Source organism: Opisthorchis viverrini (genome assembly GCF_000715545.1).
Source record: "Opisthorchis viverrini unplaced genomic scaffold opera_v5_452, whole genome shotgun sequence".
In the NCBI taxonomy this organism is placed as follows: Eukaryota; Metazoa; Platyhelminthes; class Trematoda; order Opisthorchiida; family Opisthorchiidae; genus Opisthorchis; species Opisthorchis viverrini.
Genome location: NW_008752114.1, coordinates 44,175 through 58,857, shown reverse-complemented (window position 1 = coordinate 58,857; position 14,683 = coordinate 44,175). Strand labels below are relative to the sequence as shown.

The following is a 14,683-nucleotide window of genomic DNA, read 5'->3' as shown; positions in this document are numbered from 1 at the left end:
ATCGAAGTTGCCTCTTCCATGAGCGTGGTGTCCTTACCTGCGTTATAAAAACCCACAACCCACAAAAACTGCTTCATATTCGAAGATATTCGCCCCGAAACTAAGCCATAGAACGTCACTCTCTCCCGCATATCATCAAGAACTACCGACATACTGAAAATTATTCAGCTGTGCCACCATTTTGGCGCGTAGCTACCACGCCTAACGAAGGAAGCACGACTAACCTGAGATAGTGCCAGGTTGCCCATACTTAGACGAAAGCGATCGAGGTAACAGGCCTGGGTTCGAACTAGGCGACTGCCGTCTTAACCACTAGGCTATTCCCAGCTCAGATCATGGAGTGAGTCCATAGGACTGATATGAATTGCTTTGTCATTCTGCCAGTGCTCGTACGTGCCTCGTCGAAGTAGCCGCCTGTTCGGTTTGGTACCCTGTGGTGCCCAGCATGAAGCTGTCATAAAGACTTTGTTGATTGGGTTGAAACTATGTTTCCGCTTTGGTCGTCCCACCACCTACATATACAATTAGTTGGCAATAAAGCGTGGTCTGTCGTCCAGAATCCGGAATATTTCTCAATCTAGTTAGTTCACTGATTCAGCAAGTTGAGATCATACCAGATTTCAACGAGTTTTCAGATCCCACACGTTCGGGATGATTCGGAAATGTCAGTTTGCCGAAATATAGGCGACTCGGGTGTGTTTACTGGTGGTTGATCGGATGGCAGTTGATCTGTTCGCCGGGCTTGGCAATTGACTTGCAAACGTTTCGTCCCCAGTCGAGGAGACATCGTCAGCGTGCAGTTGAGTGGGTGATTCCATCGTGCCTGGCTGCGTTTATGTAATTTTTGTAGAGTATCTAATATCCTGTTATGTGATTAGCTATTTGGTATCTACCTTCTGTTGCACTATTGTGGGACCGACCGCGATTTTTTGCTGCGTGGTGGTCTGTATGCCTCTTATTTCATTGGTTTGTTGGATGGCTGCCTTGGGGTGTTTCAGGTCTGTTTGCAGTTGGTCCGTTCCTGGTTTGTGTTTCTTTGTGGTCTTCCTTCTTTGGATCTGTTTGGTTGTGACGGCGTCTTCTATTCTTGGTAGTTTCCTTGCTTCAGCCTGATTGCTTGTTTCTTTTTTCTTTTTGGCAAGCCACAAGAACACGAGCTGTATTGGCCTAAATGTTTAAATTTATCGCCACCTGAACTCACCAGAGAGGCCATGCCACAAGCAACTGTGAAATGAAATCCGGGTTGATGGGAAAAACGTATATGACGATAAAAGATGCGGCTATTGTACGTAAAATACTTCGCCAATGGAGATACCTGCGTCGAATTTTTGCTCAGCCCCACGAGGAATGAGGACGATCAGATTCGATTCACACACTCATTCGGTTTACACGAGTCACTCACCTGGAACGCAATCCAGCTCAATCCCTCGTTTATGATGTTTTGAAGCAATCGAATGTGCTGCACCGGGCCGCTTCATGTTTTTTCTATTTGGTACGACATTCTAGATACCGGAATGCATTGTACAGACATGACATACTACTCGTAAGGTTGCTGATTAGCCCCGACAAGGGGAAACTAGTCATGGACTGTGCAAGATTTTTCTGAAGGGTTGAAATAGTAAAAGCGGAGTTGGTTTTTGTATCAGGACACCGTGGGACGAGAAATCTAATTGCGTATAACTTTCCCTGATTTACGAAGCTATCCAAGCCAACACCAGTCGTCTTCTTCACTTCATCACCACTTTAAAAAGCTTAGAGTTCTCGCTTCAAACACACTTTACAATAGCCATGCGACTGAGTAAACCACTTATTTCATACGATCGATGAAGCTGTTGCTTCAATCGATTTGATGCTCAATACGTCCGCGAATTTCAACTCATCCGATTTTGTACTAGAACACCAAATTAGCAGACGGAGATGGTGTTAGCGGGATATTCGAGTGCGCCTGCCTGACAAGTGCTCGGTCGTGGGACGTCAGAGATTTCAGCAACCTTGTGAGTAGATCGTTCCATCAAGAAAATACAATGCAACATTTCGAATGTCGCACCACCTGATGTACGAGACGCCCATTAGCGAATGGAGATGATTATAGCGAAGCCTTTGACTGAAACTCAGCTCGACCCCGCGCTTGTATCCTTCCGAAACCGGTTATGCCCCCCGAACAATGATTTATTTGGAATCAGCAGTCTCATGTGAATGGGACTTTCTCAAAATCGTTCATTATTCACAAGTCTTTCTACTTTTGATGGTTGTGCTTGTGCACTATGATTGGTGTATTCCGGCTGTACTATGGCTACACCATGATACATGATGTGATCATTTATCTGTTGGTCCCAGAGCGATGCTCAACGTTAAAAATCACGTGGATTTGAATTATAAGATCAAAGGCTACAGTACCATGTGGCCTAGTGAAGCAAGAATGGTAATCATGAATAAAGAACCAACTTTTTTAAAGTGATGTACTACTCACAAGGTTGCTGAAATTGTCTCGGCAACCCACGATAGGCTTCAACCTTCTTGGGACCCATCAGGTAGGCAAAGTCCCCGAGTTTCCGTCAGTTGTGTGTTCTACATGAGCCCAGATTTCGAGAAATTCACTCATTTGCAAAGCAATTTGGTTTTCACCAGAAACTCAACTGAATCTCTTGTTTATGATATTCTACAGCTGAATGTGGTGCACACGGGCCACCTTATGTTTCAGTTGGCACGATATTCGAGATATCGCAGTACATTTTCATAAAGGAAACTACTCATAAGGTTGCCAAAAATTCTTGTAAAGCTCACGACCTGTTACGCTGTTCCTTAGACTCATCGAGCAGTTGAGGTCCCTGAGTTTTCGTCAATCTTATATTCGATTTGTAACCCAGCTGATCCGAATTCGCGAAATACGTTGAATTATAGACTCATCTGGTCTTAATGGAAGACAGCTGAATCCAGTCGGAGCTTCGATTCGGGAACTCCGAGATGAGGCCTGCCTGATGAGATCTAAATAGAAGGAGACCAACTAAGAAATGTCTGAGAGTTTTCAGCAACCTTGCAAGTAGTATGTTCCCTAAAAATACATTGCATCATCTAGAGTGTCGTACCAGCACCAGACGGTTTTTGTGCAGTACATCCAAATGATGAAGAATGCCATAAACGAGAGATTCAGCTGGGATTCAGTCGATTTTCCGTTGGAACCAGATTAGTCCTTAAATGATTGTAGTTCGCGAACTAGTGGTTTCCTCCACGTCTAGAAGCGGGCTTATTGATTATCGAGTCAAGGCATAGCAGTCAATCTGAAGAATTCCTTTGTAGAGAGGGCCCAGTCCGTAAAAAACCCTTATCCTGAGATGATATGTCCCAGTCTACAAAGCGCAAACCAAAAGGTGCGCTCACTTCCCACCTACAGGCCGATTTAAAAAGAACAACCATTTGGGCCTGTGGATAGCTTGTCCCCCCTAACCATACCTTCATTGATCCTGTTATTTCGAGTTCAAAATACATGCTCTGCCCAACAGCAGTAAAAAGACTTTCAGCTGTAGTTTGCTGAACCCCACGTAACCTTCTGTGAAAAAAGCATACTTGCTGCATTGTCGTAGTTTAAAACACCAAGGAGGCTCACTGTCCATTCGAATTCCATTAGATGTATGGCTTACAAACAGGTCAATGTGATAAACAATTTTTTAATCGATTTTACCTCAGGAACACAGAGCACTGAGCGCGAGAATCAGACACCTAAATGGGAAGGCTAATTCACAGTCCCTGCACACCTACAAGGTGAACGCCCAAACCCACCCCCCACCCCAAACCTAGAATGCCCCGTTTCCTTCTCTTGCTTCTTTCTTTCTTTCTTTCTTTCTTTCTGCCTGCCTGCCTGCCTGCCTGCCTGCCTGCCTGCCTGCGTGTCATCGGTATTGGGCCGGAAAAAGTCCACCTTGGTGAACCGGAAGAAAGAAAAATGTGTCAGTCAAAGGAAATGTCGCACCATCCGATGCATGGTGGAGCGGGCGACGACACGCACTGACAGCAGTGAGATGAAATATGTCACTGTCTGTCAGCTTTGTGTGCGTTTCCTCCAGTCACTGCCGACGGGGCGCCGGTTTGTTGCCTGCTGCACTCTGCCAGCCTACTATCACAGAAAAGCGCTGCACAGTGACATGTTTTCTATTATCACACAGAAAAGCGCTGCACAGTGACATGTTTTCAGCCAGACATTGCGCGTTAAAGTGACTCGGACGTTCCGTTGAGTTTGATTGATCACCTGAGGCGTCACTATGACAAAATTTCACGTGAGAAATAGTTGAAGAAATCATATATGCTTTATATTCAGCAGGGCAGAGCGACAGTTGGTGAAAACGAGCAATAATTTGCGAATTTCGATGTGCGAAATTGAGGCGAATCACAAGTGGCTCAGGCTGAAAATGATGTCCTCTGGTTTGTTCACTGAGCCAGGCAATTTGGTTTCAAGGTCATGTCATCAAAATCAGTGAATTCTCATTCACTACTCACTAATGATGCCACTTCGACTGGTGATAAAACGTTTGTAAAAAAACTGGCCAGCTCAGTCAAATTCCTGTGTATGTTGCTACTCATGAGTAGTAGGTCACCTCGCCGTGATTCCGTAAACTTGTCCGGCTTCGTTGATCATGGTCACCGAAAGTGGTATTTACAAGAAATCAAAGAAAATGAATACGTTGTGCGCGAAACAAAATACGAAAAAACTGTTTAAGTCAATGGTCTCTTAGGCTGGCAGGTTGATCGCTTTCGCTCAGTGCGGAAATCGAGACTCAATATTTCAACTGAGATAAATGCTGTGATACTGTCGCTTGAGCCGATTTGTTTGGGATTCAACCCGAGATTTCCCATGCTTTTTTCGTTTTTTTTTGCCCCAACTCCCCAACTACCTGCCACCTAGCCTAGTATGACACTGTTGACAGATAAGTAGTGGGTGCCTGTGTCTCAGCAACGTAAGAAGCGGTTTGGCCTGTGCTGGAGCCAGTGTGTGAAACTCTCCCTTTTTTCCAGAGTAGTACATGTGTTGGTATGTTTTCTGAGCCGATGAGTGAATGGAAAAACCACCGACGCAGCTTAAAAATTACTGTCAGACATTAGGTTTTGACCCAAAGTGATTTAAGGGTGTATAATGCGATGGGCTGGTTGTCATGAAGCTGAACTGTATGGGTGATACTACTGATAGGGGGCATGCGAGTAGTATATTTCCTCGTAAATCCGCTTCGCTCGCTTGAAAAGTGAGATCTATTACGGAATTACTGGAGTCGCATTTGCTTGCACTTGAACAACAGTCAATGAATATCAAGGAAAGTTCAGGAGGAGGCGTTCAAGGATAAGATGGATATTCAGTTTTTGTAAACGAGATGCATATGAGAGTTTTGCTTCCCTGTCCAATAGCCCCTAACTGTTCAGTTGGCATTTTCTAATAAGCGACTCCGCAGTGTGTGCCTTCTTCCTTTCACTGTCAGACATTGAGGTTTGACCCAAAGTGATGCAAGGGTGTATGGTGCGATGGGCTGGTTGCCGTGCAACTGAACTGAGTATGGCCAGATGGCGAAAAAACTTCCACTGCGTCATCACAGCGTCCCCCATAATCTTACTGTCAGGTCTGTTTTCCGGCTGCTCCGCTGTCTGTGGTGTCAGTTCGGTACAGCTCCGCCTCTGTCATCCACTTGTTCGTTTCCATGACAATCACCTTGCTATTTGTGACATATCTGTAATGAAATGCCTAATTAAACCACTACCCCGAATACAGCACTCATTGGCAAGGCTGGCTAGCTTCAGATGACAGAACTGGATCCGAATTAGTTCTTTCGCTACCAAATAGATGCAGCAACTAGGTACCGCCAACAGCATAGGAGACTGTGACTATAATCATTCCTAGCGAAATGAGTGCAAAGTGAGTGTAGTTCGCTAATTTCGTGCAATTTGGGTACCAGTAGAACATAAGGTTAACGGAAACTCGGGGACTGCGTCTACTTGATGGGACGGGCGAGATGGCTTAAGTGGTTAGAGGGCGAATTTACTGACCGGAAGGTCCGTGGTTGGAACCCGAACTCTGCCTCTCGAATTCCCCTATCTAGGCTTGGGCAACCTGGCAGTATCCCAGCCCTCATGCTCCCTTCGGGTAGCATGGCAGCCAGGCACCAGAAGGGTGTTACGGCTGAGCGATATCATGGTAACATATATATATAGACCCAAAAAGGGCGAAACCGGTCGTGGGCTTTCGAGTGATTTTCAGCAACCTTATGAATAGGTGTGTTACGTCTGTACCTGGTCATTCCTGTTCCACTGTCCATTTATCCATTTTTACCAGTTAGTGAACTGATTCGTTGGTTGAATAGATGAATAACTTCACTAATGGCTATCCAGTCCCTTTGATGGCATGAGCTTCAAGCGGCGAAATCGGCATATACGGTGAACGCCTGATGACAGAGCAGCGGAAACGGTCATCGGTCTGTTACCGATACGTGTTCCGGTGTACGCCTTCGTGAGATAAGGCGAAGGATTGAGACAACTGGAAGCTAAAATGAGAAATGTCTTCGCCATATAATGCACGATTCGCGGAGCTAGCCGGAGAACAATCGAAATTCCCAGGTAGGTGAGTTCTCTCTTTCAGAATTACAGACTTCATCCTAATGAGTTACACTTTACTAACATGTGTGGAACAGTGATAAAGTAATATTACTACTATTAGTAACGATACGATATTTTCAGTTTACTACTCGTGAGTAGATTTTTCGGTCAAGTGGAGAGTAGCCTCCAGTGATGATTCGACGCAAATGTCCGGGGCCAGATGGTGGGCTAAGCACAAATGCCTCGGAACAAACGATTTTTCACCTATCATGAACAGCTGCATGCCTGGTACGTGGCGTCATTCAGGTTCACATGCTGCCGCTGTTGTATTTTCAAGTGGAAGATTTATAGCGGAAAGGTGCATGGAAAGTTTGTCCGAAAACTAAGACAGCATGTCTTCCGTGCCATACAAGAGAGTGCACGGGGTGACTGGTCTGTTGCGCGCGCTGTAGCCCACTAGGGCTGTCTGTACAACAGGAGAATTGGCGTAGAGTTGATAAGTATTTGTCAGGGCGCGCCCAGACAGAAGAAAAAGCACATGTGCAGAGAGTGATGCATCCCCAAGGTCACCATTGGTTCGACACGTCCGGAAAGTAGGTGAGTCGGCGGCTCTCACCAAACACGTCTTAGCAACACACGACCAGCGTAGTGGGCCTGAGAGTGTTCACAACCGGACCACCACCGTTGGCTGTACAAAGCGAACAAGTGAACGACCATATTTGGCCAAGTAGTCATCCTATATATTTACGCAGACGCTCTGTATGTTTTGTCCTGGCAATACAGCCGTGTGCCCAGTTCTCTATCTTCTCCCTATCGCGTAGTCTGGCAGGCTCAGTGCGGGCGTAACCCAATAGCTCGGCCACCGCACAACACAACAGTATTGGAAACGAACCAGGCGGCTACAGGGGCTTCACTAAGCAGACGGTCAGACTGGACAACTTGGTGTCCTCAGCTCTCAAGCTGAGAGGTGGTTAGACAGGGCCATCGGGAGTCTGTGGATATTTAAGTTCATTCTATACCCTTATGAACAAGAAGTTTATGTTTGGTGACCGGATAATTCAGTTAGAAGCATTCTCCTAGCCATCTGACAGTTTATTGCAAGTGGTCGTAAACAGAATTGAACATTGTGGCGATCGTGGGTTACTAAAACAGGCTACCTGAAGCGTAACGACCGCGGTGGGCCCACATGGAATGACTCGTCATTCGATATGCGCATACCGTTCACGTACAGTAGTCTTTGATGAACCGCAAGCCTCATATTTATTTGCCCAATCCACCTATGATTTCCTAATCAACTCAAGAAAGGGAATTAACGCCTGCAAAGCTTGAGCTTTTCGGATTCAGCTGCACACTTGCCCACCGTTTTTTTACTGTAACCTGGGAGAAACTGAAGGAACCCTGTACGAGACACCAGCGCCGGGGATGCAAATCTCTGGAGCAGGATGTAGGAAATAAGGGAAGGCTTGGTTATTACGAAAAAAACCATCTTGAATTTTGTTCATATTACACCGAAAGAATCCTCCTTCACTTCAGTATTCTCCTCTATTCTGGAGCTGTGCTCATTTCGATTTCCAGGAACAATAGAATAAAAAAGATACCTTTCCTGGAGAATGCTTCCTTCAGATTCAGGCAACTAGCCCAAGTTGGCCACGCATAACCCTGAAGTGATGAAACCAACAAAATTGCCACAATTCACCAAAAAGAGGTATCCATGGCAGGCACGAGCAGTGCAAAATCTGAGGGGTAGGGTGGTAGCTAGCTGAACAGAGGGGGGGGGTTGCTTTCAACAGGTCACACTGTTCCTGTCTGTTCTTGGACATATTTCAGCCCTCGTGATTTCCCACCAACGGTGCAATAATCCCAAAGGCATCCTCGTCAACGTTGACAAGCATTAGATTAATTTGAGAAGAAGAACCAGGGTTCGAAGGTCTGATCTGCTGTACTCGCATGAAAACTCATCATCAAGTTAACTCAGTCCAAGGGATTCAATTCACTACCCACATGTCGGTTACCTATCTTCCCGCTAGGAAACTACTTTCACGCTGACATCTTGTTTGAGTATCGATTCATCGTTGTTTTTTTTCGGTGAAATTATTGTTCGTGAGCATAATCGTCCAGCTGTAACAACTTTTCAATGCCTAGATGCCATGCCACTCATAGGAGGGCTGGGATACTACCGGATTGCCCAAGCCTACACAAGGGAAGTTGAGGAGCAGAGATCGGATTCGAACTACGAACCTTCCGGTCAAGAGATCAGATTCGAAATACGAAACCTTCCGGTAGTAAATTCGCGCCCCTGCGTATGCATAGAAAGACTTAAGAGTCCATGAGCCCTATTCTGTTAAATGGTTTGAAAACTGTCAACTTTTCTGCAAAAAGCGTGTGGCGTTTGAGAACCAGTGCAAAAACGAACACTGCACGCGTTTCCAATAACAAATCGATAATGTTACTTCTTCAAGCATCACGGTCATTCGCCACCGTAAAAACTAATTCGAGCCTCTCTTCGGTCGTAAATTAACTAATGAACTAACTAACTAACTAACTGAACTAATGTCAACGTTATTTGTTGGTTCTTCTCATCCATACCTCTTTCTTCACATCAAACAGGAAAGTTGACTTTTGAGCTCACAAGCATGAGGAGGCCAATGAAATCCCTCGTAATCAATAGCAGATTGATGTTCTCCAGTACGGCACACAAGCTGTCTCCGGCTTCCATTGTGTTTAGGACTACGAAAGCCCAAACGAAGTGCAGGCAGGACACGACAGAGTCGTGCATGTGAGCTCGTCCAGGCCGGATAAGTGTCTCTCCAAGTCTCACAGACCACGCCCATCCCACCGGTACCGCTATTCAGTCCAGATTTATTAACTGAGTAAAAATGTTGCGGTGTTCTAAATTTTGAAACTCACAACATCTATTGTTTTTCTCTATCAAGGGCAAGAAATTTTTAACAAAAGGTTTAACTTCCTTTTCTCTAGTCTCGGTACACAATGACAGACTAGGGGGAGACCGGAAATCTGGTTAGGGTTAGGGACGTGTGTACGTCTCCGTGAATAGCTACGGCGAGCAGCTGTCGCAAGGAAGTAGTATTAGAAAAAGAAGGGGGGTCACTGCAATGTGAAATAATGCCCCAGCGTTATCAAAAGCAACGATATCTGTCTAGTACAGACTTCTGGATGATTTTTCACTCCGAGTAACAACATAAACCAAGTAACAATGACAAAGAGTTTTCAGCAACCTTATAAGTAGTGTATTACTTTCATAAAACGTATTGCAACATCTCCACTATCGCACCAGCCAAAAGATAAGGCGGCCTGGAGCAGAACATTCTGTTGGGGAAGAACATTATAAACGAGAGATTTATCTGGGATTCAGGTGAGCCTCCCGTGAAAAAAATCAAACTGACATGAAGATGTGTGTGTTCGTCGAAGATAACACACGCTCCGGACGGCTTCGAAGCACCGTTAGCATCGTCTAGTGCCTCACAGACTACAGTGTTCATCGTTGCGTGTGTTGCATTTTTCATGACGGGTTATATTCTTCCAAGAGAATTTCCCCCTAAGTAACAAACTCGCGGAGTCTCCAAGGGAAGGATCTCTTCAGATATGGAGAATCCCACTGAAATATCGCGGGGGGTTTCGGTTGTGGACTGTGACGGTAGGAAGAGGTCCCTCTTCTTGGACAAGGTGAGGAATGCATGCTGTGACATGACCGCAAGTCTGTTCGCCACATTCATACATTCAGGCAATTTATCGTTTCATAGATAGAACGAAAGTTCACAGGAGGTAACCAGAGTAAGAGCATATTTTTAAGAAAAGTTGTGAAGGGACTGCAACAGAATCAGAGAAAAAGATGGCTTGTCGTTGAAACATTTTAGTTCTAAGTCGTTTAACACGTGAATTCCAAAAAAGATATTTCAAATGGTTTAAACGAGTGTTTGGCCCAACAGTGATAAGGCTCCAGCTATCACATTTATCGTGGAATCGTGAGCTTTGCACATTTCTGAGTTTTGTGTCCTCGATACTACTGATTAAATGTCAACTTCTTTCACAATGCTTGGAAATTCGGTCCTACTGAAAACCCATGAGGTAAGCCAGCCCACTCCGTTTGAAAAATAAGGACAATTTTGACTGTTGCGCTCAATCGATTATTTGTTTAATTACTTACTTACTTAATTAATTAATTAATTCTAACAAATTTCTGGTTTGTTTTCCTCAGTCTTGTTTTGGTCAGACAATCAGAAATCAGGGCGATTTCGCAAAGCTAAGGGATATACTGAAAATAACTCTAGTGTGAGACAATATTGGTTCAACTTGGAGGCAACCCTGCTGAGACGACTTCCTATTTTAAACACGGAAATATCCAATAAGATCATGGATCATTAATAAAATGGGTGATCAGCGATCTCAAAACAATGGCACATGAAACTTACTGTTTACTGTAGTGGGCCAGAATTGTGTGAGCACGTTTGAGTATCGAAAGGACTTGAGCAAAGGGTGTGACGTAGGGGCTGTCTCCTCTTCAGTTTTGTCCAGAGCAGAAAATTGAGAGAATGATGTTTAGTGATGTACACATTTTTTTATTAAAAAAAAACCACTCCATCCTATAACTGAGAAGCTCGACAAGTCTACCGAGAGTTTCCTGGAAAGCTTGCCCCCAAACTGAGCTGAGAAGACCGGAAATTTGATCTACTCATATGCCGTCGCGTGCACCAAGCTTAACGAACCAAGATTGGCTAAAACAACATCAAGAAAAATATCCCGCATCTTAAAGAACCATCGCTGTGTTTGCATGAAGCCCGGACAGATTCATCTGCCTCTGCAGACAAACGTTCATTTAAAGCAAAAAACAGACTAGCCTTTCGCCTACTCATCGGCAAAAGTGTGGAATGTCGTCGGCAGTGCCACGAAGAAACTCTTCTACGCAGCAGCTAAACATGTCGGTTGAAACGGGAAACTGCCGCTCAGTCAAACAACAAAACCAGTATAGACGTATCACACAAGTCGTAAGGTTACCGAAAACGCTTTGACAGCAACTTCGTGAGTAGTATGTTACATCCGAACAACTCAAACATAAAACAGCCTTGCACAGTACATTCAACCGAATAAGACCATCATAAACAGGAGATTCAGCTGAATTCATTTGAGTCACCCGTCAAAAGCAAATTAGCGTGTTTGAGAAAAAAAACCGGTAACTAAAGTTCGTAGAATCGCAATTCTCGACCATCTACTGTGACAAGGGGAATACCTTCCATTTCACGTACCTTTCTAGCGTTGGCCCGGAGCGCTCCGTTCTAGTTCCAGGCGGGTCAATAAGTGTTTCCGTATGGTAAAGGAAGGATTGCCGTCTTGCCAAATTATCCCCTCCGTCTGTTCGTCTACCGGGCGCTGCAGAACCTGATTCAGGGAGGGCCTCAAACGAAGGTGCAAATGACATCCGCTCATGTTGGTGCGGGGAGCAACTGTAAGAGTAAGCGTGCACACACAGAAATAAATTCCCCCGGGTTTCAAAAAAGTAAAGAATGTGTTTTTTATGTAAAGATTTTCATAGGGTCCTCAAACTGAGACCTGCAAGCCGGGTGGGGGGAGCCACCTTTCAAAAAGAAAAAGGTTCTACTCATAAAGTTGCTGAAAAACTTTCACCGAGTCACGGACCGTACGCATTAGCACAGTAACGTGGGACCATCATAAACGGGAGACCATACTCTACTACTCAGCTGGGTCTCCCAAAGCACTTTCAACAAGTTTCAAAGTTTATTAACAGGAATCACGATAGAACAGGGCTTGCAGGATGATGTGTTTTAACAGCACTTCTGAACAAGATTTCCGCATAATCTTCATCAAAGTGACCCAGTTCAGTGACGAAAAAAACTCGACGGCATCATTTATTTGGCCACATCTATTGGTCCATCCCGATTTTTCTGCGGGCTTAGGAATATTTCGTTGGTTGAACGTGTTGGTTACCATCCCGTCAACGTTTATCTTCACAGTCCGGTTACTATCTCATCAATGTTTACCTTCATCCACTCACATAATCTGTTTAACGACACGTGCACACCCACTGTTTCATTCCTGTCCAGATTATGTCATGAACATGCGCCTCATGCCTAATCGAGAAGATTGGAATCTTATCTTAGGACAAACAACGCGAGCGCATCCTCATTCACAACGTAATCATATATATAGGCGGAACAACGACAGCAGGATGCCGACGCTCGTCACTTCACACAGCGCCTTGACCAGGGTCAGTTCAAACCTACGCACGACTCACTGTGCAGGAAAAGTCTGGGCTAGATATCGTTTTGGATTATACGACAAGATACAGGCCAGATTCCAACACACTCCGTCAAGGCCCGCATTCAATTCCACTGAGTCCTACAAACCTCGGCTGCGTCTACTACAACTTATCAAACGAAGAACTCGATAAGTCTATTTTTTGTGTGTGTACTATTCAGTTGTACTAGTGTCTCTGGTAACCGCTATACATAATTGTTTATTGTTAGTGTTATTTCACCTTCTGATATTACTTCGAGTAAAATGCAATAGCACTAACATACGCACAAGAGCCTAACCACAAAGTGGATTAAAAAGTTGATCACTGCCAAATTTCTTCATATTAACATCAATCCATAAGTAGCTCAGAGGAAAAGTAATAATACAGGATGAGTGATACTCAATCAGTCAATATGTGTGACCACGTGATGCGGTTTCCGTGAAGAGCAGCGCTATAACCCGCCTGATTGAAAGGTCAACTAATTGGTGCCAAAGGCAATAACAGAAAAGCTTCAAAGCCCCCAGTGGCATCTAACAGTCTAAATCACACCGCCACGCGTGCTCATAACGAAAGGACGCAGAAACTGTACTGGTACAAAGAATTACGCCGTGCTAAGATTGATTTGCTAACAAGTCGTCCACATCCCCGGTTCAGGCAACTCTCCGTTTCATTACATTCACCGGTGATGATTCCCAATACTCACATGTTATTCAGAACTCTCGTGCATCGTCAATGATTAATGAGGCTACCAGTCCGATAGTACACCGCGGCCGATCGGGAAACTGTCAGAAGTGCACGGAATGTAAACAAAACAAACAATGCGTCCAGCGCTGAGAGGCTGAGGTTGATTATAAGCACTCTGTATGATTTTGAAAGCAAGTGAGTACGGTTGTTGGATTTCTTTCCCAATGTACTTAATAGAACAACAAAAGTATGTCACCGGGAGCTGCTTTGTCCTAACCTCGGTGTCAAACGGCGTGTTGGTAGAAAATAAAACGCGTCAGCAACACAACGGTATGCGTACAAGTGACCGTAAGTTGTTATAAATTATGCAAACAGAGTACAAGAAATTGGGAATTTGTCATCAGTCACACAAATACACTCTTTGGCTATCATGATTGTGATGCAGCAGGAAGTGTTTTGTGATTTTTCCTCAAGTGTCCAACAGAGACCTTCGGCTAATGCATAGATCTAACAAATATAGGTCTGTCCCCACTCGGGCTTGGGGTCAGCGGCTACTGGTGAGTAGATATTAAACAGACAGTTGCAAAATTCCCACGTTCATCACCTATGTCGGCGCGGTGGGTTCTACCAACTATTGCTCATGGGTTTGTGTTGCATACTGGCAGTGAAAACCATCCCTCTGTATTTTAAACCGGCCGTAGTTCTCATTTCTTTTTCGAATGGCAACCGAATATTTCTGGTAGAATGAGTACGCCAAGATTTACTGTCTGTCTGTTCCGTTCGTTTCGAAGAACGAACCGGAAGCACAAGGGCTGGGATACTGCCTAGACAGGGAGAGTTGAGAGGCAGAGGTCGGATTCGAACCACGGACATTCCGGTCAGTAAACTCACTCAGTAACCAATGAGACATCTTGCCCCATTTTTACACAAACTACATATTATTTGAGACACTACTCAGATGAGTGTACCGAGATCATCAAGTTATCTTAACTGGGCTTTATTCTATAGACAGATACAGAAATCCTCTCTGCTGGGCATAATTAGTCCATGTTGAGGGACCGAAAAACAATATGAAGCCGTCTAATTACATGGACGTTATAAGGTTGGTGAAGTCGTTCGACCGCCCCCGACCGGTTTCGTCTTTTATATTCGGGTTCA

The 14,683-nt window shown here is 44.7% G+C and overlaps 1 protein-coding gene across 1 annotated transcript in view; it reads right to left on the bottom strand.

Moving 5' to 3' along the window:
• Positions 1 to 14,683, bottom strand: part of T265_11168 (hypothetical protein) — a gene marked incomplete at both ends in the record, with an annotated part of 113,759 nt that overhangs the window by 90,363 nt on the left and 8,713 nt on the right. The window contains one exon of the mRNA XM_009177756.1: positions 11,832 to 12,029. Within this exon, the coding sequence (XP_009176020.1) occupies positions 11,832 to 12,029 (198 nt within the window). The remainder of the gene's footprint in view (positions 1 to 11,831; positions 12,030 to 14,683) is intronic.